Source organism: Malurus melanocephalus, unplaced genomic scaffold (genome assembly GCF_030028575.1).
Source record: "Malurus melanocephalus ecotype Western Australia unplaced genomic scaffold, MMel_1.1 scaffold_180, whole genome shotgun sequence".
Lineage (NCBI taxonomy): Eukaryota > Metazoa > Chordata > Aves > Passeriformes > Maluridae > Malurus > Malurus melanocephalus.
In genome coordinates this window covers 42,476-69,692 of record NW_026623412.1, presented here as the reverse complement: position 1 = coordinate 69,692, position 27,217 = coordinate 42,476, and the positions used below count along the sequence as shown (strand labels likewise).

The window sequence follows — 27,217 nt, the reverse complement described above, 5'->3', positions numbered from 1 at the left end:
CAAGCTTGACATTAACATATGGAGTGTAAGCTGCCAGAGAGAGGGGAAAGCAATTTAGCCAAACATGACAAAACTTTGTAAAGCTTGGCTCCTCTTACTTGTACTGCATTGTTCTTAGRGCACAAATACATTCTACTGTTCATGTGAACATTCACAGCTGCTTTAGAATGATGACTTATTTCTGCCTCTTGTCATTTAAATAAAATAGTATTTTATTTCCAGGCTTGTACTCTCCAAGTGTATCATGTGGCTTATGGTAATATATTACTGGGATAAGCAGCATCGTTGTCAGACTTTCTATTTTGTAAGTTTACCTCATATTATTCCAGTAATATTTTGMTTTATGTTTTCATTTTCCAGTGATGTTTTCTGTGGCTTTTTGCTCTGTACTAATCTTACTAGAGTTCCACGAGTTGGCCAAGTTCAAGGAGAAATTATCCCAAATTCTTTTTATCATCAAGGACGCATAGTGGACTGCAGGTAAAAGATAATGCAGTATTCCAAAATGATTTTTCTTGTCCAAATATAATTGAATTAAGATAGACATAAATGTAAGATTCTCATAATTTTAGGTAATTGCAGCAAAATCATTATTCCGAGTAGTATTTCTTTTGATTAAAAAAAAAAACCAAAAACAAAAACAAAGAAAGCACAATAGTCCACATTTAAAGAAATGTGGATTATCCTCCTGAATCTTCTACCTGATCCCTTCAATAGCAGAAGTCCACAGTCAGAGCTAAATACTCTGGGCGTGGAGAAAGTCCATTGCTGTAGACCAGTATTTTAAATATGATGATTTTGAGTATTAAGTACTCAGAGAAATAGCTGTAGTGAAGTGAAGGCTGAGAGGGAGGAAACTGCAGAGTTGTGGCATGGTGAGATGTTCAGCTGCAGCTCAGTAGTGAAGGACAGGCAAATGAGTTTCAGTCTGCTGCAATCCTAGTCTGTGCACAATACTGGGGYTGTATTTTAAAGACATTGGCAACATTGCTGTCACATTAAGAACACACTCTTACATAGCTGGGTTCTGAGTGAACAGTGATTCTTTATTCTTCCATTATTCCACTAGTTATTACTAGTTCCAATAGTGTTATTATTTAAATCACTTGAGAAGTTGGTTATTAATATTTTTTTTCTAGTAATAGTATTTCACAGCATTTGGGGGGAAAAAAGGAAGGGAAGAAAAAAAAAAGCATCATCTGTCACAGGCTTAAAATACCCCAAAGCCTAACATGCCCTTCTTGAGTATTTAAGTCCTTATGTCCTTATCTAGATTTCTTTTTATTTTGACAATTGGAATGCATTGTCATTGCTGTGGATGGACAGAAAAACTCTACAGTTTTGTTCAGTCTGTCTGAATGCTTAAATGAAAGAAAGATGTGAGGCTTTTACTATCTATAATGACATATTTTTAATATTTTCTAAATACTCCAGTTATATTACTAATACTATCTTAAAACTTATTTTTCCTAGTGGTGCTCATGTTCTTTTAGATGATGATACAGATCTAGGTTACGTGGAGGATGGAGCTCCATGTGGACCTCAGATGATGTGTCTGGACAAAAAGTGCCTGCCAATTCAGTCCTTGAACATAAGCAGCTGTCCCATTGGATCCAATGGAAAAGTCTGTTCTGGTCATGGGGTGAGTCTGTCYTGAGTCTCTCTCTGCTCTACCTGATCCTAACACCTGAAAATCTTTCTAAGACCTGTTGATCTAAACTACAAATGTTCAAGTCAGGGGAAGAYTGCCATTTTGTGATGCACAGATACAATTTTTGAAAGGAAAATTGTCAAATTGGTTCTGCAATTATATCCCAAGTGTTGGGTTTGTTACAAGTAAGAAAGACTTTTCACGTTAGTTATTATAAAGACTTCTGTAATATACTACTCATATTTCAAGCTACTTGCTATCTTCAGTTAGATTTTTTCCTGCACACTAACACCTTTATAAAGTTGATTTTGTGTTCATCRATTTATAGCCCATGGCTTAAATAAMTAAAAYTCTAAGATGTGGGTCCTCAGCAGAGGAGGAGTTCTTGAACAGTTCCAATAAGTCCTTGAACAGATGCAAAGTGTATCATTTTACATTCAGGCACATCATGTTCTGTTATTCTACCCATAAGTTCATTTCTCTAAATGTTAGGTCTGCTTTGAGGAACCAATTCACTATTTTAAATACCAACACAACCTTTCCACTGTGGGATTCAGTGAGGCAAATATTTGCCTAAGGRGCTAGACTTTATACAAGAAGGGGGYTATTTCTTCTTGYTGTCTGTACTTGAATATGRAATTCAGTATTTCAAAATCAAGAAGAAATTTTTAAAATTGGAAAATAAAGTATCTAGGAGATTAGAACTCTTCTTGGTACTTTTCAAGAGTGACATGAAAGGTGAGTGAACTGGGTTACCTAAGGGTATTTCAGTTAATCAAACCTGCCACAAGATGTGTTTATCTTCAACTTCTTAGGTAAGATTTTTCAGTGAGTGCATCTTACAACCAGGAAGTATGATAAAAGTTGAATTAAAAAATCACATGTGCTACTTAGAACTATGTGTGGGTAGGTTGTTTTCYGGGGATTTTTTCACATTATGTTCCAGTGTCCAAAAGACATTATTAGCTGTTTGGCCAATGATTTACTTGTTTTCTAGTCCTATAATAACAACTTCATTCTTTGTCTCTYTCTCAAGTCATGCATTTTCCCACAGTAACCTCTTCTAGTAACACCATTGCGTGTTGTTTTTCATATGGAAAGTTTATAGCTATTAACTMTTGATTTCAGGGTTTATGTTTTGTCCATTGGATAGGTTTTCCTGTATCTAATAAAAATACAGCCAATTTTAGAGTGCTAAGCCCTTTTTTAGAGATCATTCATGGAAAAATAGGAAGAACTGTTCCCTCTYTTTTAGAAGCCAGACAAGCATTCCTCATTGCTGCTTAGAAAAAATGCCAGTAAAACCAAGGAAAATATATTGACTTGTTCTACTTGGGAGCAAGGAAGGTGTAAATGAGAGGTTGTAAAGTGTAACCATGCCTTGAACATTTTCAAAGGCAAATGTTTGTATCCCTTCTGGGCATCCAGGCCCWAAGTCTAGATAGCTGGCTAGTGAAGATCTAACTAGTCTAGATGAATTGCWACTATTTTTCACAGCCTGTGCATGTGTGTAGTGCCAGTGATGATAGGAACCAGTTCTTCTGCCAGCATGTGAGAGWATTAAGAGGATTAAAGCAAATTTCCAGGTGTGTTATATAATTCCAAACATTCGGTGCTATTGTTACAATATATAAATAGGTACATTTTTATGCCATGAATTAAGTATCTAAGTACATRTTAAATAAATCTAGTGTGACATGTTAATAAAATGGGGTTTAAAACTAAGTGCTGTCACTTATTTTCTTCTACAGGTTTGTAGTAATGAAGCCACTTGCATTTGYAATTTCTCCTGGGCTGGGACAGACTGCAGCATTGATGATCCTGTCAGGGATACTGGTGGCAAGAAGGATGAAGGACCCAAGGGTTTGTGTTTTGTTTCAGTTTTGATGTGCTTTTAAATATTTATGACATTTTTCTGTAGATATGTGGTGGCAGAATTAGCGTCTAAAAAGCAAATACTATTGTACAGCTGTGTTTAGACCCAGACAGTAAAATTCTGCTTCATGGAGAGGAAGTAGGTTTTTCTACTTCAAGAATTGATGAAACTTTTACTTTTCTAACATARGTTTGGGGAAGATTTCAACAAGTAATGTCTTTTCCTTCATCCCTTATTCTCTATTTTTTCATGATAATTTTCACTGTGATTGGAATCTGACTTAGTGTAGCTCTTATTATTTATATGATAATTGAATGTTTWTATTTTGCTAGAGATTTTCAGTTTTCTTAGTTTTCTCAGCTAATTCAGAGATCTGTAGCATAAAGAAGGGAAAAGTGATATCTCCCTGGTAAAGTCAAATTCCTGGAAATCATATTGCAATGAAAGGAATAAAGAAATAAATGAAGATTTTTRAGAACTTAAATTATTCTTATATTGTTGCTTGTTCTTATGTAGTTAGTAGGTATTTCAACTACATATGAAGTCTAAGTAACAAAAGGAAGTATTGAGGAAATAATCAAAAAGGTTTTTCAAAGAGGAAGGAAGGAAAGTATTGAGTTTCTCTCTGACTTCTCTGCCAAAGAATATCTTTGGATTGTGCTATCCAGGTTTTTTTTGTCTTTCCTGTCATCAGGGCAATGTTCAACATTAGACTGTGTTCATCCAGTGCTATGCATTTACAGATAAAGTTCCCAGTTCCATGTTCTTCTGCCCCATTTGTGAGGCAGATGGAGAAAAGATAAAAGTTGTTTAAAATATGTAGTCCTGAGGACTCAGACTCTGATTATTATCAAAGATTCAAGGTTTCAAGGGAGGACAGGATTTTGATATGTCCCTCTAGAAAGGCTCTAYGTCTGTCTTGTGTGCCTTTTTCTGTTACCCCTTAGCAGAATGGTTCCAGTAGACTTTGCCAAGAACTGTTGAAGAGATCTTCTTAAAACAAGTTATCGTTGTGAAAGAGGCTCTCTAGACCAGTCCAGATTTGTACAGGTGCTTCCTGGATCCAATCCCAGCAGCATTCAGTATAGAGCTGCCTGCTTTKTACCCTGCCTTACAAAGCTACTTATCATTCCATTTCCCCTAAAAACCTTCCTGACTGTGGAATGCTGCTTACAAAATCTTGAAAAAAAATTATGGAGACCAACACTACAGAGCTGTTCTGTTCTTTGTGTGTGAGGAGAACAGGATTTACAGATGTGACCCTGAGAACACATGAATTTTACTTTGTTCATTTTCAAATGTGGTMGGTAAGAAATTATTCCCTCCTCTGTGGAAAGGTCTATAGGAAGGGCAACACAGAAGGTGCATTATCCAATAATATTTATCTTTGTCACGTTACTGTGAGTCAGATTAATTAATCTATCTCAGAATGAATATACCTTTTTGAAAATTAATATATCAACATTGAAATATTCTGGGAAAAAAGCCTTAAATGAATTGAATGTGCATGGATTTCTGCCAGTAGGTACAGGTAAAGTTTAGACTGCATTTTTCAATGGAGTCCTCTGCAAAATGGCAAACTCCACTCTTGTCCAAGGTGGCTCAATGCTCTCAAAAKATGGATTCTTTTTCTTATGTTGTTACAGTAGTTTACTGAAGCTTCATCACCTAGAAACAAATTTAGGAGACTGAACACTAACAGAGCTTCTATGATCTCTTTCTGTGTGCTTATAGAGGAATTCCTGTGTGAGAAGATTTTGCAAGAGCACARTACTAGTTTACTTTGTTGCAACAATCCAACATTCTCAAGTAGCTTCCATTAAGTTTTTATCCCTTATTAATCCCTATGTCATATGCCAGTTTACAAGTCCAAGACAGAAACCAAAATACTTGCTTTTCCTTGGCCATAAGTTTGAATGATGTGAAATAATTAGGTGTGAAAATTCATATAATAGGTTTAAGATTTTTCTCACCAAAAATCCAAGCATTTTTCTTGCTACAATYAGACCATGTATAGTTAGGAAGTGTTGCTATTTATTTATGTATTGTTGTGATAATTGGTAATTGTCTGCTATTCTGCTGCACTTTTCAGAATTTTCCATCATCCATCAATTGCTTTTTGGCTTCATTCTCTATTTTGGGATAAAAAAAATTGTGGTTCTTAATTATGTTGCTATTAATAGATGACTCTTGAATTACTCTAAACTCAGCAACCTACTGTATCCTGTACTAGCAGATATGCACAGCATTTAATAGTTTGGGGAAGGCAGAGTCCTTATTTTTAGTTTTTGGTTACTGCAGAAACTTTGAATTACTTTAGGGTATGAGTTAGTAGTTTTCAAATCAGTGGGACTCCATATGCACACCAGATTCTTCATTTGCTATTTAATTTGCAGAATTAGGCCTTTTATTTGACTAGTAGAGTGGTGTTTATTTTAATATAGAACTTAAGTCTCAAGTGTATGTGTGTGTGTGTGTGTGGTGTTTGTGTGTGTTTATTTATGAAACAGGAGAAAAACCTATCAAAATATTTTGAAACACACTTCATTCAGCATGAAATCTATAAAATCTTTGTCCCTGGAAAAGTTCTCATTTGACAGGGAATTCAGCTGTTTGCGTGTGTTCTATTTTGACTTACTTAATGAATCTATCAAGCTTTTAATCTCTAATATAGGAGTTGTACATAGTTTTTTTTTCCCTCAAAAGGTTCCCTTAAAAGAAGGCCTTGTTGTCTTAAGACAGACTATCTGAACATCTCAAAATTTCCAGGGTGTTATCTGAAGCCTGTTTCTAGGATAGGCTTTTGGTTTTAAAAGGTGTTACCTTTTTTTAGGTCGTATAGGTAAACTGATAATCATGTCAATAGATGCAGTAATAAAGAAAATATTACTARTTAGCAAAGGAATGAATTTAAAAGTAGGGTTTTTTTTTTGGTTTTTTCCTGAGGTGGAATTGTTTCCAAATAGTTTTCATTGTCTTAATTATACTATGGATACAGTAAGTTTCTGGTGATCAAAAATAGTTTTCTTATTGGTGATTTATTTACATTTTGGCTGTTTTAAATAGGTTGAGGATGTTCCCTTTTAAAGCAAATAATAGAATCATGAGCTAAAAGGAATTTACAGGAAAACTTCTCCTTGAAATATTTGCAAGCATTCAAAGAAAACCGAATAGAGCTAATTTCATCATTTTCAAAGCTACAGTATTTGGTAAACGAAGATTTGTGAGGAGATTTGAATTGTTTATCCAACAGTGGATTGTATCATAAAGTATTCCTTTTGAGGAATTGTTTCATGTTTTCGTTTCAGACATATATGTGATGATTTCCTGAAAAATTCTTCCCTTTTCCCTCCACACAGTGAGCATGGCTGCTAACAGGCTAATAGGTGCAGTGGCAGGGACCATTCTGGCCTTGGGGGTGATTTTTGGAGGCACAGGGTGGGGAATAGAGTAAGCATTTTTCTTAGTTTGAGTTCTCTGTCTGGTGCCTTAGTGTGTGAGGTATGCACCTGAGCCCTCTGTGTTGCCCCCTCCCTCCCCTCTTAGCTTTGTCCTGTGGTGACCGTATTTGTTGTGTGATTTGACTGTGTCTGTGTCATGTGGTTTGCTCATGCAGTGTTGAACCTTCTCCTGTCTGGGATAATGTGGGGCATAAAATGATAAGTTTGTGAATTTTTACATTGTCGCCATTAAATTAATTGTCTGAATGTTTCCATTACACCAAATTACGAAAAAAAAAAAAAAAAAAAAAAAAAAAAAAAAAAAAAAAAAAAGAGAAAGGAGAAAAAAGGAATTTTGTGATTATTTTGCAAAATAGACAGAGTAATGTGGACTGTTTCATTACATGCAGGGCTTTCAGTCTAACGATCGAGCTAGGCAGATGAAAGCCAATGATAGTCATACTGAAAGGTGGTTTTACAGTAAAGCTTCTGAAGGTTCTGTTGCTAGGATTGTGTTACCTCAAGATAGCACAGTGCTGGAGTACGGTGTTCATCTATATATATGAATATGTATGAGTAATTTTTACTTTCTTTTCATAGTTRTAGGAAACTGTAATCCTCAGGGTTATCCCAGTACCTCAATTTCAACAATGGCTATGGTTTATATAAATCTGTGTTTATGTATACCACTACATATAAAAAGGCCCATTCAAGAGATGTCTTCATTCTGCATTCACTGTGCAAACTACAGATGAAATTACTGTTATTTTGCTGCTCTGAGATCTCCAACTTCTCCATGTTTCTTGTACTATATATTCCATCTGTCATGTGACAGTGGCACCTCTCTGAAGGGGAACTCATAGCAGGACAGTTTGTGATTTCCAATCAGGCTGAGTGCAAAGGCATTCACATACAGTTCTAGTCCAGTGAGGCAGCACCTTGTGTGTCTGAGTTTGTAGCCCTATGAACCTGTCCATACACAAAACTGATCCAAGAACCTCAGAAGTGTAGAGACCTCTGTGGTCACAGAGGACAATTATAGAAAACAAAGAGAAGGAAGAAGGTGATAGGTCATTTCCTTGAGAAAGATCAGATCTGTATTTTACAGGTGCCTTTTATAACTGCTTGCTAAAAACTGAAGACTGTGAAAGTTGTAGAGGTTTGGAACACAAATTCGGGAGCAGAAAATTTATCTACATGTTGAGGACCACTTGCCTTTTGCTTACATTCTGCCTTGGACACTTCTTTTTGTCTCTTCCCTTACCTGCTGTCTCAAGCCACTTGGCTCTGACTCGTGTCCCTGACCAGTTCTTGCTCCTGTTTCCTTCTATACTAATGCCAGCTTTTCTTCATCTCTCTTCTGCTTTTATCACTCATTACCTGATTCATTCTTTTCATTTCTGTCCATTCTTCTTTCTTGCATCACATCAGTCTTTCTCTGTCCTCTGGTTCTTTTAGATATAAATGGACATTCAAGGCAAGGCACTGCTACTTTTTGTTGTTTTTTAGAAAGCCTTTGGGGAATGCAAATTCCCTCTCAGTTCCTAAAATTCTTCAGACCCTGCTGGCTGTTACCATCAATGGCTGCAGGGGAGGGTGTGATCCTCACAACCTGATGCCAGGACCTGTCCTTATTCCTCACCACTTCACTTGCAAATTGTAAATGTTTGTTCAAAGTGCTGAAATAAGTTTTATTACTTAATGCTTTATGAATTTATTTCAGGAATCATGGGGGACAAAATGGTACAGTGGCTTTTTTTTCCAGATTTCATACTAAAATTGATACCTAGCTTTGATAATTTGGACCAGAGGATTTGGCTGGCAAAGCAACATACAGGAAAAGACATCAGATCACCAGAGTTGTTGTTACCTGCAGGACAGTCTGTAGTAAACTTGCCTTTTCTTATAAATGGCAGAGTTTCGAATGGTGTGTATTAGTTCTTGTAGAATCTATTGGATGATGATGAAGATTTAGGGAATAGTCTGAAGTCTATTGAAATTACAAGTGTGCTTTTAACAGCTTCAGTAGGATATGTATCAGGATTTGACCAGGAATGGTTCCTTGCAGGAAAAGGTGCTGTGCCATGCAGTTTGCTGCAGGAGTTTCCTCCTGATAAATCTGTCTGCCGGTTATAGCAGTAGTGTGGTGCAAAGAACAAATACACCAAAGTGTTGCATCTTGTGATAGCCTGGAGGGAAAATGATCCCACAGTATGGTGGTTATTAAAACCTTCCTCTTACCTCTGGTTTGTCAAGCATCTGGGTTCAGTGACTAGAGAGGTTTATTGAGCTGAAACACATGGATTTTTACTTTTCTTCATAAATGTCACTTTACTAGTAGGAAAATCCTAGTTCATTAATAATTCAATTTATTTGGTAATGCTTACTAAAACATAAGRCATAGATCCTTACAGTAAGGTATAACACATAAAAGTAATCTTATTTTAAATACTTTATTGTACACAGTCTATCTTAAATGACTTATCAGTGATCCTCTTAGATCTCTGTGTTTAGAAACTGCAATTCAACATTTGGAGTACTCCAGTCTCATAAATGAGTGGTTGCTTTTTATTCATCATACCTATTCCACAGCTTTTTTATAGTTTTCTTTTAACTGAACCTCATTGTTTTGTATATTCTCTTCTTCTGTTTAAATTTTGATTGAGTTATTTCATATTTATAGTAAATAAAACTAATACTGATTTTCTTTATTGGAAGAATAAACTGCTGTTAGGTGTTCAGATGTGCACCATGACATGGATACACACCCCCARGCCTTTAACAACCAGGAAACATAGTGAGAAGAGGGATGTAAAAAGTGGTGATTTGGCACGTTTTCATCTAATTTATGACTATGTTACTATCAGTTAATCATTGTACATCGTTTGTGGGAATATGGCGTTCTATGGCTAGAAAGAAATTTGCTTTAGAATTTTTCAAGGYTTCTGAAATTTATTACCGATAATTACTCGCTATGTTTTCAGTCTTTTGTTCTGTGAGCTCATTTGATGAAATCCAGAGTAAACCACAGGTCTCAGTCAGATATGGTAGCTCATTAGGCTGCTGTTGCAATCAAGCCTTAATTGCAACCGTAATGTCTACAGGACAGCACTTACCCTCTGCTATGCTCACACCTGTTAATTTGAGCCAGGTGTGACTTAAAGGTAAGTCCAAATAAGATACATTCTTCCAAATTGTAAAAAATTACCTTTTGATTTTTGTTGTCAAATTTGTGCACTGTTCTTATGTAAAGCTCACTATATTTTTTTTCAGTCCAAGTAATTTATTCATATTTCTGAATATTCTTTGTATAGGGACTTCAGGAAGCAATTTTTAAAACTTGGTTTTGTTTTAGCCAATCAGAATCTCTAGAAGCACTGATATGGGAAAGATTCAGTGGATAAAATGAAGTTAGGTAGCTGCATAAATTTTCAAACTTAGAGGAGGTGCTTATTATAGTGTGTGGGGCTGGGTTTTGTGCAGCTGCCCTTGCTCTTTCTTYGCTGCTCTCTCGCTGCGTCTCTTTCTTCCTTATGTTAGCTGTCTGACAGTTTTCCAAACTCAGTTTCAGAACAAGTCATTAGGAAAATTTCAGTTGTTTTGTAGAAATGTTGGTTTGGGGAGACTGGGATAGGAGGTTAGAACCATTTTTAAAAGCTATATCGGAATATGTAAATGTTTAAACAGAAAGTTTGCAATATGCTCCAGAAGAACTGYTGAGCTGCTTTCATTTTGCCTTGCATTCAGATGCAATGTTTTATATCAAAGACTGCAATAGGAAGTTTTTGTACAGAACAAATGTTACTCAAGTCTATTGTCATTTTCCTCTGTCCTGTGTAAACAGAGAACTTAAGGGTCAATTAATATCTTATTTAGGTGTTCTCTTGCCCTTTTCAGAAAAGTGCACAAACCTATTTTGTGCTGCTTCTTTTTGTTGCTCTTTTTTTCTGCTCCACCCTTCCCTACTTTCTTGTTTAGTAGCTCCTTGAGGATGATGAAGAGATGCTTTGATGTTTGGAAAGCTTAGTGGAAATAAACTTTTATTTCAGCCTTTGGTCCCTATTATATAATCTTGCTTTTGTCAAACAGTTGTAAATTTAGCATTGATGTAACTGATTAGCAAGTGGTGCTGGATGCTCTCAGCTCAAATTAAAATATCTACACCTTTCAGGAGCTCCATGAAAAAACAACAGGGCTTTTTGATTTTTTTATTTCTTTCTCATTTGCCATAGTCTTAAAACATACAGCATTCATACTTTTCCCTATAAATTAAGGAATTATTCACAAATATCTTAGTGTCCTCAGCTGACTGCTTATTCAGCACAAAATGGAGTAAGTTACAAGGAATTTACTGTATAAYAGTAGGTTTTTATCTTTGGTAGAAGTCAGCATAGCACAATATCAAGACCAACAGCTTTGTTCATTCCTATTGTTAAAGAAAAGTAAGTTGGGCTTGTTAAGACTGTCTAGAGGCATCACCTTGTGTGCTGTCTATATTCCCTGAACTGTTTGACTACCCTTCAGATGCTTCACATAATGTGAATAAAGTCGTTGGTTCTTATGTCTGTCTTACCCTAATCCTTTATCACAGGTCCTAGTGCCACCAATCTTATAATAGGCTCCATCGCTGGTGCCATCCTGGTAGCAGCTATTGTCCTTGGGGGGACAGGATGGGGCTTTAAGTAAGCAATGCCGCATGTCTTCTCTTCGGTGGCTCTGGCATTTCTATTTCTTGCTTACATCACTAAATTTTGAGTTCCTGCTACAAGATTTCCAAGTTAACCCCCTAAACCAACAAACTGCTTTAAACAAGAAAAGAAATTACAYGTGCACTAAAGAAGTGGAGGAAATGGATTTGAAATAGCAAATGTTACCAAGGTGCAAAGTTGAATAACAATAAAAGAATTTATTTAATTCTTATGAATTTACCTAACATTTAAGGAACAAGGCCTTTTTTCACCTCCAGTCACTAGCATTGTTCTAAGAAGCTGATTACAGTGATTTTAAAAAAAACCCAAAAGATAACATGTCTTGTTTTGAATGTAGTAGTATTTTCAAACTGCTCAAATTTTTCACAATGAAAAATGTGTAAATGGTCAGTGGTGGAAGGAGCAGAGTAGTTTTCAGGAACAWGTGTGTGATGCAGTTGACTTAGGAGTACCAATCCTAACTTGTTTGCCGTTACTGATTTTTTTTAAATTATTGATACACAATTAAAAAAAAAAAAATCATGTTTAAAGAGAACATTTTGATATCTTGAGCTGTTTCCCAAAAKATGAAAGCATTTCTCTCCCAATTCTAGTTTGATGTGTTTTGTAACTATGAGGGGTAACAAATCAGTCATCCTGCTTGTGACTGTTAAAGCAAACAGAGTCTTGTATACAGGCATTTAATTCTTACCTTTTTTGTAGTGTCCAGTCCACCCACATGATGGTCWGTATTTGGTTAAAAGAATCTCCCTTTAGACCAGTGTTTATAAACTCACAGACCATGGAATTACTAAGTACAAGTAATTTCTCATAGCATTTCAAGTTGCTATTTATTTTCAATAACATGGGGTTAAGCCATGATACAACAATAAGCCATAATTCTTCAAGAAGACTATATATATAATAATAATAATTCAAAGAAAAATTTCTATGGCCTCTATTTATATTTCATGTCAGAGTTGAGAAGGAAAAAATCCCTAATTGATTAAGGCAGCTAGCAAAGTACAATCTCATGATAAGGTCATATTTATCTGCTAATTCACTTTCAAAGGTCACCTGAAAATACTTTACTTCTGGTTTACACTCTYATATTTTTGAAGTTTCAGCTGGCCTTAATTAAATGTGCATACAGAAGCAAAATATTTCAAAATTTCTTTCAGCCATGCTGATAACAGCAAATCAGGCTTTGCCYTTTTTCCTGGACAATTCCTCCCTGTTGTACTGCCTGTGACTGATGTTTTTAGAAAGACCCCCCCCCTGCCACATTTCGTTTTCTCCAAGAGCTTATTCTGAGGGAAATAACAGTCCTTACTCTGCCACTTAATGCTGGCAAGAGCTGYAGCACTGCATGCAGCAGTTGGGGGAGTCCCTGCTCTCATTCTCTTTAGTAAGAAAATGTTAAATTCAAAATGTATCTGAACACCCATCAATAAGCATGGGTGTAAGATCTTCATAAGCTTTTTCATTTCCTGATAGACCTACCTTCTGCTGCTGTTTTTTTGATTCTGTGTGTTGGTTTGTTTTGTTTTCTCTTATAACTTCTTCATAAAATAAATTCAATCCTTTTACTGGTATAATAAATACCCCTTGGTCAGCTTAGAATATTTACAAGTTGCCACAGGGCAGCTCTAAACAAGGTGGCTTTAATATAGTCCTATATCTTTTATGTTATACCTTGTATGGCTGAGATTTTCCATATTTATAAATAGTAAAGTAATTTAGTATTTAGTCATCTTGTATGTAAATAAAGCATTTAAACAATACCTAAAATTTCAGTTAATTGCAGAACTGTGGGGTTTCCCCTCCTGCACTTCACTGTAATTAGCTTTTTAAACAAATAGAGCCATATTTTCTGCAAGGYTTGCATTAACATTTCTATTAACATTTTTKGTTTATTAAGAACAACAATGCACTCACATTTAAAACAGTAACGTTAGAAACACTGAGATAGYAAGTTCCCATGGGAGTTAACCAAGCTAGATTTTCCTGGGGAAGAAAAGAAGTCAGCTTACCCTTTTGGGTGAGTTTTCTACTGTAAGAGACAGACGTCCATTATTTAGCAATCCATAGACTTTGCAGAAACAGTCTGCACATCCCTAAATGACATGTTTGTATTGCACAGGGTAGTTTGTTGAAAACATAATATGCCCTTAAAACATTAAAGAATTGATCAGTTCTCCCTCTGAGTCTTTTGAAGCTGCCCCATGCCCTGGCCACCTTTGCCCTTTGCCATCAGTCCCTCCCCCAGCAGACATGGAGCCTGAGAACTTGCATGAACACAGGGCAGTAGGGCAATCGCTCCCTGTCTAAAACAATACAGGACATAATGGATTATTTCTTCCTCGTGTTTCACACCTCTCAATCTACTCTCACAAGCGGTCAGCTTTTGCACCCTGGTGTCATTTGTTTTCCCAAAGGGAGAAGTTTGTTACCCCTATAAAGGATCTGTGCTGGAAATGCCTCCTGAAGCTCCTCCTCTCACAAGAGCAAGATACAATTATTTATTCTGTAGCAGAACCTCAAATACACTGGCCTGGCCTAGCTCACAGCTTGAAGTGCATGTTTCTTCTGGGGGTCAGAGGGGAATGGAATAGGCTTTTTAGCTCGTACACAAAGAGGGCTAGCACATGTAGACCCCCTGRTACTTGGCTTCAGATAGATGAGGAAAAAGGGATTTTAACTTTTTCTTTTTAAGCAAGTGATATATTTAATCTCTGCAACTATGAGAGAAGGTAGCTAATGCTTTACAAACTGGGAGATGTGATTTCTATTTCACAGGTTATCAGATGTTCATATGAACATACGGTACTGTGGTGTCAAGTCCATATCAAACGTAAGCTGCAACTAAGCAAACTTTGTTCATGAACTGAGGTGGAGGGTGGGGGTTGGAGGGAAAGTGTAAAAGAAGTCTTGATGCAAGATCAGAGAAACAAAGTAAAAACAGCTCAACAAACAACTTCCAGTTCCATGAGTGAATCCAAGGTTATTTTTTCAATCAAGTTAATGTGTGGACAGAATAGGAAAGAAAAATGTTAACTGACAATTTTGCAGAGTATAGAATCTCATTAGACATTTCAAGTAGCTTAGAGTTAAAGGCTGTTGGTGGAAACTTAGTTAAGAAGTAGATTTTACTCAGTTGAACCTTGTGTAGTATCTTTAAAGCAGTTAGTATTYAGACATGTGCAGCAAGTCTGTGCAAGGTTTCAGTACGCAGTGTTTAATARAGGAAGGACATTTTTACCATTAAAGTAGCCTCATGCTACCCTAGGGGCCTACACTTCTTTTTCTAGCATATATTCACTTCAGTAATATAAGTCAATGAATGTTTTTGTTACTGGCTTTAACAGCAATTTTGGTAACAAAACAACACTGCTAGGAGGCAATACTAGTAAAAGTGATAAGGAAATGCACATGAAAAGCTGATGGTTGTTATAGCAGAATACAAAAGTGGCAGAGAATTGATTGTGGGCACAATTCTATTTCCAGCAATTATTCTTAGTTAAAGAGCTGCAGGGTTCCTTTAATGGAGGAATCAAAGACTTACCCAGCTAAAACAGRTGCYGAGGTTGAACTGGTCTGTGCAGTGRTATTTATACTCTAAAGGTTTCCACAAGATAAGGCAGTGGAATACTGGATGCAATTTCATGAGGAAGGTGGTTTTGGTCCCTTACCAGCATTTMCATCAAGCATGAATTGTGGACCAAAATCTGGTCAGTGCTGCACAAACACCAGCTAGAATAAAATGTGAGATATTTTCCTCACATTTTTTCCAAACAACTGGAATAAACTGAAGGTCATTGTCTTATTTTAAGCAATTATTTTAGACCCTCATTTTGTTAATTTTAATCAGTTTTGGAGCAAAACCTCATTTATTTAAGCTCTTTTTCAATATTTGAACCATACTTTAGGAATGCGTATGAAAACATGAGCTAGTTGAAGTGGTTAAAATACTGSGTTTGCATAAAACCTTTAAATATTTCAATAAAGCTTTGTACTTACATGATCAYAGACAAAGGCACACATTTGCCAGAAATGTAGTCTGTGACAACATTCCTAGCTAGTTCCAAAAAAAAAGCCAAATTAGATTGCAGCAAGGTATTTCTTACATACATCCAGCCTTTTYTTAAACCAGTTTTTCTTTTCTGAAATATTTTTTGTTTGTAAACGTGACTATGTTAGAGAGGTAGCGATGTGCTGTAGCATGGAGTGCTTTTTTGATTCAGAATTGCCTATAATTTTCTTTTTGTTAGAGACTCTTTTTCTGATTAGATTACAGACTGAAGTGTTGACCCTCATTATTTAAAGAGGAATTAAAACTTTAAAGGCAAAGAAGAAGTTAATACTCCAAGACCTTCCATATAAACTAAGAAAGGACTAGGAAGCAGCATTGCTCTCCTGTGTGTCCTTCTATAGAGGACTCTTCTGCCCACCTTACCATCTAACTGAAGCACAGCAGAAGGAACCTTGTACCATTATAACTTATAGCTGTAAAGTAGTAGAAATATCCAGAACCTGCCACTCACCTACTCTCCTTTATTGTAATTTTCTTGGGGAAGAGAGAGACTTGTTCTATTTGCCAATTTATGTTAGACGACTAATTGTCTTCATTTTAGTATTATAACAGTTGGTAATTCAGGATGAAGCTAATAAAGCAGGTCAGGGAATCAGAGSAGAATTTCAATTCCTGCAGGGTAACACCTCCCTGCCCACCTCTGAAGTGCTACARTGGCAGCAGAGAGAAGTGGCAGCTCTTGTTAAAGCTTTGCATGTGTGTACTGTTTCCTTATTGACACTGTACCTCATGTTCCCTATTTCAGGCTCTTATTTTAGTTCTTCACATGCTTCTCTCTCTCATACAACATTGTTAGCAGAATATCCTAAGTGAAGAAAGGCAGTGGTTTGGTCAGTATCTTGTTCCTCAAAGGCTGTATTTCTGCTGAATAAAACTAGGAAATAAGTAAATATATGGTTTGAACAGATCACAGAATGCAGGATGAGGTTTGTACTRAACACTATGCTAGTGGAGATCAGGTTAGAAAAGAATGGATTGGATAAAAGTCAAAAGAGTTTTGCTAGATTGTACTGGAAAGCCAGCATACCATCTCTCCTTTGTACCATGTTCTAAGACTTTATAAAGTCCATTCCTTTAATTAAAATAAGCTCAGGTCACAATGTAGTTYGGTGTCCTGTTTTAAGGGCTTCTCCTCTTCAAGCAAACTGGAATGTGGTACTTCCCATAGAGTAGAAGGAGAAATTATGTCACTTGGATTTTCCTTGTGTGTTGTTGATTTAAAAGGACTAAGTAGTTGTTCATCGGTAGTGCTTGAATTCAAGTAATTAAAAGGAGGGGAAGAGAAGCAGACATGTCCTTTTCCCATTGAAACTGGCAGGACAAGCAGATGCACAGCAGCCTTTAACTCACATTTAACCAAGTTCCATTAYATTCATACCTCCTATCAGGCAGTTTTTGAAAAATTAGTTTCCTCATCTCAAATTTACCTGTAGTTCAGCGGAAGAGGGATTGAGGTATTGAAGTAATGATGTCAGTGTTATTCCAAAGGAGCATTAGGACAGTAATCCTGGAGGGGAGAAGACTGAAAGATGAATATAGTAATCTTCTTTCAGAAACCAGCAATTCTTAAGCATTCATCTTGTACAAATCCAATCACAGGCATCCAAGGCAAAAAACAAAATCAAGGATGCCCAAGAATTACCAGCCTCTGGAAGTCCTCTCAAAAAGAAGTTGCCTTTGCATTAGTCTCAAACCACCAGATAAACCTTATGTATAGAGTATAAGTATTGTGGCAGGGCTGCAGAAGATTGAAAATGCAGGGGTTGGTCTGTAGCTTCAGGGAATATCTGAACTCCTGTTCTGTATTTTGTGCATGTTGGTTTGGTGGCGGTAGTGGTGTGTATGCCCAATGGTAAAACTAAATGCATGAGCCCCTTGCTTGATGCCCCACATAAAGCCCGATCCTGGGGAGGTTGCACCCAACGTTGTTGTTGCTTCCTAATGTCTTGCTGTTTGACATAGGACATCAACATCGCAGGAGATTGGATGCCACCAGCTTGCTGCCACTGTTGACAATCAGTTCTAATGCACAACTTACAAAGCTGTCCAGTCTCCTTCGAATGCAATGTCTTTTGCACCTTACTAAGATTCACTTACGGTCAATAGTGTGGTAAGAGCTCACAGAGGCACACAAACTTTTGTCACACTTCTACATAAACTAAATCCTGGTTTTGCCAGAGCTGGGCACTTGCTCTGAGGGCTGAAGCCTCTGTGGGCTAAAGCCTCTGTGGGCTGAAGTGTTGCCATTTCTGGCACTTGTGACTCCTTTTCTTTGGGCAAATGCATGCATTCGTGGCCTAGTGCACACTTGTGTTACTGAGAGCTGCAAGTTTCTACAAATTTAGAGCATCACTTGAAGTACTACAGAAATAATTGATTTTTKTWTGCCAGCATGATCTTTAAACTGCATAAGGAAATCAGTACTTGATACCATGCTACAGAAAGCATGCAACCAAATTCCTTAAATAGTTATCCCTTAAAAATGTTACTGGGTAAACTGTCTCACTGTGAGCCTTTTACTTTACTATGACCTTAGCAATGGCTTTTTTCCTGTTCTGTCTAACTAATGTCTTGCATTTTTCTCTTTTCATCTCCTTTTGATGCAACCTGGAAGAAATGTCAAAAAACGAAGGTTCGATCCAAGTCAACAAGGCCCTATCTGAAGAAATGCCATTCAAAAAGCTGCTTCTTGCRCTACTGGATTTTGGGTATGATGTCTTTGCTGTAGCTACACAGGAACTAAACCAGTAAGGAAGAATATGAGAACAGTAACTATAAACACAAAATTGGGATGTTGGGATTTGAGTTGGTAGAACACTGTCCTTTTTGGAGATAAGTTGGAAATACTTCCTCCATTCACCTTTCTCTTGTTAACGTTAACTGACAAGTGTTACAAGCAAACTGCTTCAAAAAATCAGGTGTTTTTTTCCTTTTCTCAAACTAAGAAGGAGACACACAGACAAGTGCAATAAGAGAACTGTTCCAAAATAATGGAATGGCAGAAGATTCTTTTCCCAGCCTTGCTGGCACTCTAACTTCACTTGAGTTCGCATGACTTCCTTTTTCTTATCAAACTCCAGTGGCATGAGGAGCTAATTTTGAAAGGGTAACCTGCATGGCTCACATAAAAAAACCAAGTTAGCAAGCTGACCCCCAGCAGAATCTGCAGCCCAATAAACCACAGGGAAGCCAGTGCCAGSCTTCAATAACTTTTCAAGCCATGCAGTGCATTCTGCTGCTGGACTTGAGGGTTCCCTGCTCCATGAGCTCGTTGTCCACCTTGTTTTGRTCTCCTGGGCCAGGAGTCTGTTGGGTATGGAAGCTAGTGAATGATGGATGGAATTCATCCAAGAAGGAAAAAGTGTAAATATGGAAATAAGATTTTGATGTATCATTTTCACAGATTATATATAAATATATATATATGAAAGAAAATAATTTCCATATAAAAAGGTTCTATTCTTTATGTAAATCTATTTTTGATGTTGGGTTTGGTTTTGGTTTTCTTTTCTCCCCTTTTTTTCTGTAGCATGTTGTACAGCGGATGTTCTGGGCTTGCTCAAAAAAGGCAGATAACAGCATGCAGATGCAGGGAGTTCTGACACCAAACAGATGTGATCTAAAGTTTGTATGCTTGAAACCAAAAACAATTAAAATGTATAAATGCATATCTATGTATTGACTATAAGTCTGAATTACTTTTTTTTGGGCTGTTATACAGACTTTTACATAATGTGTAGTATAAGTAACACTCTCTCAAACTAATCACAGAAGTGCCAAGCTTTTGTTTTTTTTAAGTATAGCTACATTTTTTCTGCCTAGATCTTGTAAAATAAAAACTTAAGTAAGCCTTAAAATGCTCAAAAAATGTTAAAGCTTGGAATGAGTTATTCTTCTCTTGCCTTCTGTCCACCCACTCAAAGCAGCTTGCAAAGGTGACTGACCTTTTAAACTCACTCCCTGTATCTCTTTGATGCATGCCACTTTTCAAAGTTTTGCAAGATTAGTACTTTGACCCATGGCTACTGATGGCCAGTTGCCATCACATTACATGCAAAATCCCATGAAATTTCAGGTGTGTTGTCGTTCCTTTTAGAAACACCTTCTGCACAAACATAGATTTTTGCAGGGTAGTCCTGGGCAGCAGTCCTGTGTCCCTAGGAACCAGACTAGCCTGACTGCAGCTGCCTTGAGAAAAATATGGGAAGATGTTTAGTTTAGGCCTTACTTAAAGTACAGAGCTSTACAGTCTGGATAATCCTTTTAATCTTGACTTAAAACTTAAATAATTTGCTAAGTGAAGTAACTKAAAATTTAATTGCTGCATCTGATAATCCAAATCAAAGACTTTTGCAATTTTGGATTTGATTTAAAAGTTGTAGTTTAGTAATAACACTACTGACTGCATCTTTGTTCAGTTGAAATCCATTTTCCAAGTTAGCTTTAAGAGCCAAAACACTAAGAAAATGCTGCAGACATTTTCCTGTGAGTTAGAAAACCTCATTTCAATTATTTTTCTTGTTACAATAATGTTCAATTCTATAGTCTCACAATGTATTGGTTTTGATTCACAGTTACCAAATATTTTCAATTAGCTTTAACATAATCACATTTACACTTACTACGTTATAAGTTAAAGGTGCTGCACACAGGTAGTTGACATTAATAGAAATTATAAACCTTATTCTGAAAAATTCTTGCTTGGCTTCAAGCAGAATTAAATTAGTGACTTTTGTCTGATGAMAAACCAAAAATACTTGCAACTGTAYTGTGGTTCTCTAAAAATGCTTTGATTGGGAACACAATGTCTAGCTTTTTTGGGTCCTGCTTCCAAAGCAAGCACAACCCACAACACTAGTGGTATCAAATATTAAAATCAGTCAACTGGATATGCATAAACTACCTGTGTAATAAACCTTGGAGAAGCATTTCACAAACAACATTGTTAGTGTGCGATGTGATGTTTTAAATCAGACCACAGTGGTCCCCAACTACTATGTATATATGTTCAGTGCTGGAGTAACTTTTTTATTTACACCAGCAGTTTCATAAGAATTCTGATTTCCTGACTGACTTTGTGCTGCAGTCCTCAGCCACTGTGTGTATGGGAAGAACACAATACAAGTGACAACACAGCTCAGAGCAGGTACAGGCTGAAGTGTTTCCTGTTGTGGTAGACAGTTAAAATCTGGGTTTGGTAGGTGTTGATTTTCTACATCCCCCTTTGCTGTGCTTTGGGAAGTGCATGTCCATGGAGTGGTAATTTGTTCATCACAAAGTGTCACCAAAAGAAGACCAGGTTGACTCTGCCTCCATTTCACCCATTCTACATTTGCTCCACTATTTACCTACTCAGCTGGATAAGAAACTGTGGTAACTGTATAGCTCATTCCAGTCTGCTGCATAATCTCACTGATTTGATGTGATACTCCTAAAAGAGAAGGCTGCCAGGGAAATTAACAGCTGTRTAGGTGCATGTTCAAGAAACAGATTACTTAAGGTTGGAGTCCAACCAATTTTTCTTACTATGCAAAGATGGATATTGCACAAACAGATGAGACATGTCTGAGGAAATGCCACAGAATACTTGAAGTTATGTTTTAAGCCTAATCAGTCATGTTTTATATTCATTACTGCTTCCACTGTTACTTTTTCTTTTAAAAATTATTTGTAATTATTTTTTTAAGTGCACAACTTGATGTTGTTATAAATCAAGTTTTTGTTTGAAGTTAATACTCATTCATATCCTGTTGGCTGCTAATGAATGGAAATTAAATAGTCCTTGTTMTGCATCTTAGCAAGATGAGTATTAAAAATGTCATGAACATGGAATGGAGTAGTTTTTAATTTTMAATYTTTTTTTTTCCTTATTTATTCTCTCAGTTTAATTTAATTTCATTTCTGTGCTCAAGGAATCGACACTTTTGTAGTATTGGAAATTGACTGGAATTTTATGTTATCCAAGATCTCCAAAACTGTGTCCAATCTCACAGTGAGGCTCTGTCTGTGTGCACACAGCCTTTCTGCTGTKCATGGACCCAGTGCCTCAGCACCCAGGATGTACCAGGCCTGCTGCAATCCCAGCTGCTGGCAACACTGACTTCAGTGACATCTGGAGCCTTCTGTTAGTTGAGGGGAGCCTTTTTCCAGCTCTAAAATCTGGATTATGTAATTACAAGAAGACCAAAATGAGGCCTTCGAAGTATTCTCTAATTACATCATAACAAGATTATGACCATCACTTTGAATTTCATTCAGTATTCCATTAATTTCCCTTTTGTTTTATTGCCAGATTAACTCTGGTGCAGCCAGCCTGGGAAAATTAAATGCATGCATGTCATAGTTACCAGATAACTACTGATACTGTTAACTAGTGATACTGTTTTGCTTTCTCCAGCTCCAGACAGGGAAACAAAATACACTTTTATCCTAGTATTTCCCAAAGTTCTGTATAAAAGCACGTTTCTCATTTAGAACTATRGAGTGAGCAAACACTCTCATTTATGGAGCCACTATTATCCACTTTTATTCCCTGTCATTTGAATATAGGATTTATCTATAAACTCAATATGAATATGCAACATTTTGGCTATAATTAGAATAGAAAGTCATTCCTTAAAACAGGAGTTAAGTCTTTTGCAGCATATGAATAAAAAGCAATATAGAGATAGATGCATACCTGGTTTTGATTTTACAAGAAAAAGATTTTTAGAATTGTTTTTGAAARCTTTCACAATTCCAGTGCAAAACACTGGAGAGCAATCTTGATGGGGCACTTACTATCATGAACAAAACAAACACAACAAGCCATGTTGTACAAACCCAACCCCCCCTCTTTTGTTGTAAATGGACTTACTATAGATTCCTACCTACAAGAACTGAAAAGTTAATTTAATATGAATCGTTCATCAATAATACTGTAGAGACTAAGTGCCCATGGAAAGCTTAAATAAAAAAAAAAAAAAAGTAACTAGGAATTTTAGTAGTAGAGATGCTCAAACCAGTAATACAAAGCAAAATGTCACAAAAACATTATCTGAAAGCTGCACATACTACAATTCAGTTGAGTGATTTATGGTTCACAACTCAGCAAGCACATTATGTAGGTTTGTGCAGTAAGTCATTTAGTGGGAAYATGGAACACAAGAGGGGACACAACCCTAAGATAAAGTACAAGGACTCCATGTCAGACCAGCCTCATCAGCCACTGAATGTGTTATTTCTSAACAATCACAAACTGCTGAGGGCAGCATAATCCTGAATGCTCTAATTTGTAGAAGACCCATAATCAAGTGTCCGTTGATTTTTCTTAATAAATTTTTCTTTGAAAAAAGCTTGGTTTTGTCATAAGTCATAGGATACTCCTCAACTTTACCACTAATACTGTAACAAGTCATCCTTTAGTGTGRTACTTTCTGAGCCAGTGTAAGAATTTCCCCATCAGAGCTGGCAACTCCAAGCACGGAGGAACTGAAATGCATTTTACATTTCTGAGTCCAGTTGTCAGACTTCATAAGCAAAACACTCCAGCACTGTATATTATCATACCTTTACAGATTTACTCAGCCATCAGTTCAACTATTAAAGGCTTTGAATTGCTTTGGAGAGTATGAAGCAATGTTTGCATCTGCACTATGCAGAGAAGTTGTGAGAGAAGGGTGGTYATTAAAGCTTTGTTTTAACTGGTGACAAAGGCAAGAGCATGACACACTCCTTACATTTTACACTGGTAACATGCTGTGGTTTATAACATCTGTTTTTGCCTCTTGTGCAAAAAGGAAGTGTCCCCACACATAACACATGCTGCTTCTCTGCAGTCTAACCTGGACAGTGTTCAGCCAAAAAACAACACAAGTAAACTACTTTTGATTGTTTTTCTATCTCCAGCTGAAATGGTGATCAGTTTATTCTTAAGAATGAAGCATGTGTAAATACTTCAAACCTAGTGTTATTTGCATAAACCTTAAGAGAATTTTTAAAAATTTTAACTTCATGACAGCTATGCTAAACTTMCTTCCATATAAATTGCAGGAAACTTAGGTTAACAACTGACAGCTCTCATTTACCCACTTGACTCCTTTGAAAGCATTTTGTGCATATTGGAAACAAGAATCAATATCTTATGTGGGTTGCCCTCACACTTTACATCCACGATCTGGGATGATTTTTCCATAGATTGGGTCTTTGGACTGATGAAATTTTAGTTATCTACTCTGTRCCTGCTCTTCCAAGGGGATTCCTCRACATACATACATATTACTGAGGATGCTGAGCATGTGGCAGCAGCACCGGGGACACCTAAAGCTCCACCTGTCTATAGCAAAGTCTGATTTACAGCCTTAGTGCAGCCACACAAAGATGCTTCCTCTCATCTCTTCAGTTTATATAAACAGATGTTTTTCTTGCTATAAAGGACCTMTTCTCAAAACATGATTTATAGCAGTCTGGTTTGCTCCAAAACACACCAATAGCTGCATAATTGGAGAATGACTGCACAGAGCAATGCTCATGGTCTTGTTAAGCAGTCTCAATCTGTGCTTTCAAAGAGAAGGTCGAGTTACTTTTAAAATACAAGGACCACARTCTAAACCTCCATACTCTATTCATATATTTATGTTGGCATTTGCAATATTCYGACCATCCATTTCCTCCTCAGACCTTTTCCCTTGCCAACAATGCTCCTCTCTAAGGGTGGCACAACAATGAAATCGGATGCAAAGTGCACCCTGTTTCCTTTGGAGTCAGTAATTGCTCCCCTATTTYCTTTCAGGCACATCTGAACTCTGTATTGCTATTTCAAGACTCACTCCATTATGAAATTATTCTTACAGATACTGTTAACAATAACATARTTTACAGACAATGAATGCTTGACCAGGATTTCTGTGCAACGAGAAAGCAGTTCCAAGAAACTGAACTATTCTAGTGCCCTCCAGCATTCACTGAAAAGCTTCAGGAAATCTGCYTTGTGTAATGAGGAGGTCCTGAACTAAAGACCAAAAATTGCCTCATTTGCAGAAAGAAAGAAATAATTCCCTTCCATTACAGAATCCTGTCTGTGCGCTGTTGGATCAGAAGGCTGGGCAGGTAGGTAAAAGATTCAAGTTCCATTACATTTTTGCTTCACTTTTCCTTCTGGCTGGGCATTTTTCATTTCAAACACAAGATCTCTAGGACAGGAACTGTCATACTCAAAGGTACTCAAAGGTGACCTTTAGCACCTAGGCCAGGGAGCACTGATTTTAGGCAGAGCTGGTTGGCTGATAACTTTAAAACAACCCCCCTCCCCATGTATTCAAAAAAGTTATAATCYTCATTAATTATGCAGGTTTTTAGCTGTGCCTAATCAGTAACAGGATAGGAAAGAAAGGATCTTGTTAAATCAAACAGTGTTCTCAGAAGCTTCAAATTAAACTTAGTACATAGAAATCCAGTCTAGTATCCTCTTTGTAGCATTCCCTTTGAGAACAGGTTTCAAAGGGTACATTTGTGAAATAAAAATGGGAGTTTGAAAGGCTGATTGGCCTGACAAATTAAAAAATAAATAAAATATATGCTTAATTTTTAAAAATAAGCCCAATGTTATATCTATCACATAGTTCCTTACTGATAATGTATGGGTTTTGTCTCATCTAAGTAATCTAAATGACAGAGCTTGTACTACTTCACTCAGGAAAATCATTCAAGAAGGCAGATTTCCCTGCCAATGAATTATTCATGATAGATCTTGCACATTAAAAAATCCCCACCTTTCTCCTCTGACAACAACAGTAGTGTACTTATAAGGCTGTGGTTTGAAAAATTGCAAGTATTTTACAAATGCCAAAGAGGCCTAGTAAGAACTAGTAGCAGAAGAGAATAAAGCAGACAGTCCAGCAAACAGTCTGAGAATGAGCAGGTAACCAAGGAGAGCTGAAGATCCCACAGTTCCCTTTCACATGAGACAGAATATCCCCATTACTCTCCAGAATCTCCTGTGACCTATTTCTTGACCCTAAATAATTTGCTATCTCCCCCTTCAATTTCTTTGTGAAGACTATTTTCCCCAAAAAGTTTCAAGTGGGAGGATGCAGGCCTCCAGCACCAGGTCCTGGCTGCCAGGACAGTGTCAGTGCCATGAGTGTGACAGTGGCAGAGCTGGCACCGTTCCTTGGCATGCCCGTCCTGAAACAAGCATGCTCAAAAAGCCTTTTCTCCCAAAAGCTGCAGGAAAGAAACACCCTTAGAGCATGAGAAGGCAGAAAATACCACACTGTAATCCTACACAGCTTCAGGTATGAACACTCTGTGAAAAGGCTTTTCTTCCCCAGAAAACTTGGCTGTAACTCCCTGGGAGAAACCGATCCCATACCAGCCTTGTTTTTTTAGACATTAATGGCAGTTTTCTGAAAACATGTTTCACTGAACTGCTCTGTTAATTGTGACATACCCAGGGTGACTCTCCTGTCTGCCTGGGGTGCTGAAGATGAGAAGGGTTTCTCCGTTGCCTGGGAGTGCAGGAGGAAGCAGGAGGGCTGAATCAGGAAGCACCAATGMCTTTATTCCAGAATGTGTTGATATCAGTCCAGCACCCAAATGGCAACGAATCCCTTAAATCAAATATTAATAGTTGTCTGCCTATAAATATCCAGAATGGCATTCTGGAGTGAGTCAAAAGCTTTCTAACTGAATGGTTAATGTGAGACAACTTGCCCAAAAGACATGAACAATTAACTTTTCATGTACTATATTAATCAGTCTGGGGCTTTTTCTTATTTTCTTGGTATGTTTTAGTCTAGAGAGAAATGTGGTCACATCCATAACAAAGGTAATTTACATTTATAGTGTCACATATCACCAAATTATGTTTTCAAAAATATATATTAATTTTCTAACCAACATTGCTTAGCTTTCACTTGTAAAAATACCTGTTCCACACATCTTTTCAAAACTTGTGTTGAATACATTTGCCWTAAGAAGTGCTATCTCTTCCAAAAATTAATTTAAATAATTAAAATTTCACCTAAATCTACTCTTGGGGAAACACTCCAAGTATGGTCCTGGAGACAGAGTTGCTCACATCCTACAGCTGGTAGGCATAGAGAGAGAGAGGAACACATTATTAAAGAAAGACAAATCTATTCTAATAGGGAGCTGCTGTTCCTCAAACCTTTTAGCAGAATTCCACTCCCAAGGCACAGGCCAGAAACACGCCAGGGTGTCCAGCCCCTGGCACAGAAATGAACTGGATTCCTGCCTGTCCCATGTCTTGTCTGCCAGCTCCATGGAAATGTTTTGGGTCATCAGCAATAGTGCACAGCACTGAAGAATTCTATGTTCAAGTAATTATCAGTAATCTTCCCAATGGTTAGAACTGCTTAAGTGTTGCTTCACACCCAGTGACTTTCCTGCTGCTCATTCCAGAGCAGACCAGAGCACAGACCTCGAGGTTTGTTTAGAGAAGCATGGGGTCATCAAATACTTCATGAG

General features: G+C 37.1%; 1 protein-coding gene across 6 annotated transcripts in view; it reads left to right on the top strand.

The window, feature by feature from the left end:
- Window positions 1-20,860, top strand: part of ADAM23 (ADAM metallopeptidase domain 23) — a 71,732-nt gene extending 50,872 nt beyond the window's left edge. Inside the window, exons 22-27 of one of the 6 annotated variants that reach the window (XM_057372847.1) lie at window positions 361-480; window positions 1,474-1,642; window positions 3,403-3,514; window positions 11,559-11,649; window positions 18,363-18,456; window positions 19,278-19,342. In XM_057372847.1, coding sequence (XP_057228830.1) covers window positions 361-480; window positions 1,474-1,642; window positions 3,403-3,514; window positions 11,559-11,649; window positions 18,363-18,411 — 541 coding nt within the window. In that variant the 3' untranslated portion in view covers window positions 18,412-18,456; window positions 19,278-19,342. Of the gene's footprint in view, window positions 1-360; window positions 481-1,473; window positions 1,643-3,402; window positions 3,515-11,558; window positions 11,654-14,454; window positions 14,510-18,362 lie in introns of those variants that run through there. The other 5 variants (XM_057372852.1, XM_057372846.1, XM_057372851.1 and 2 more) reach the window with 5 other exon arrangements.
- Window positions 20,861-27,217: the final 6,357 nt, after the last annotated feature.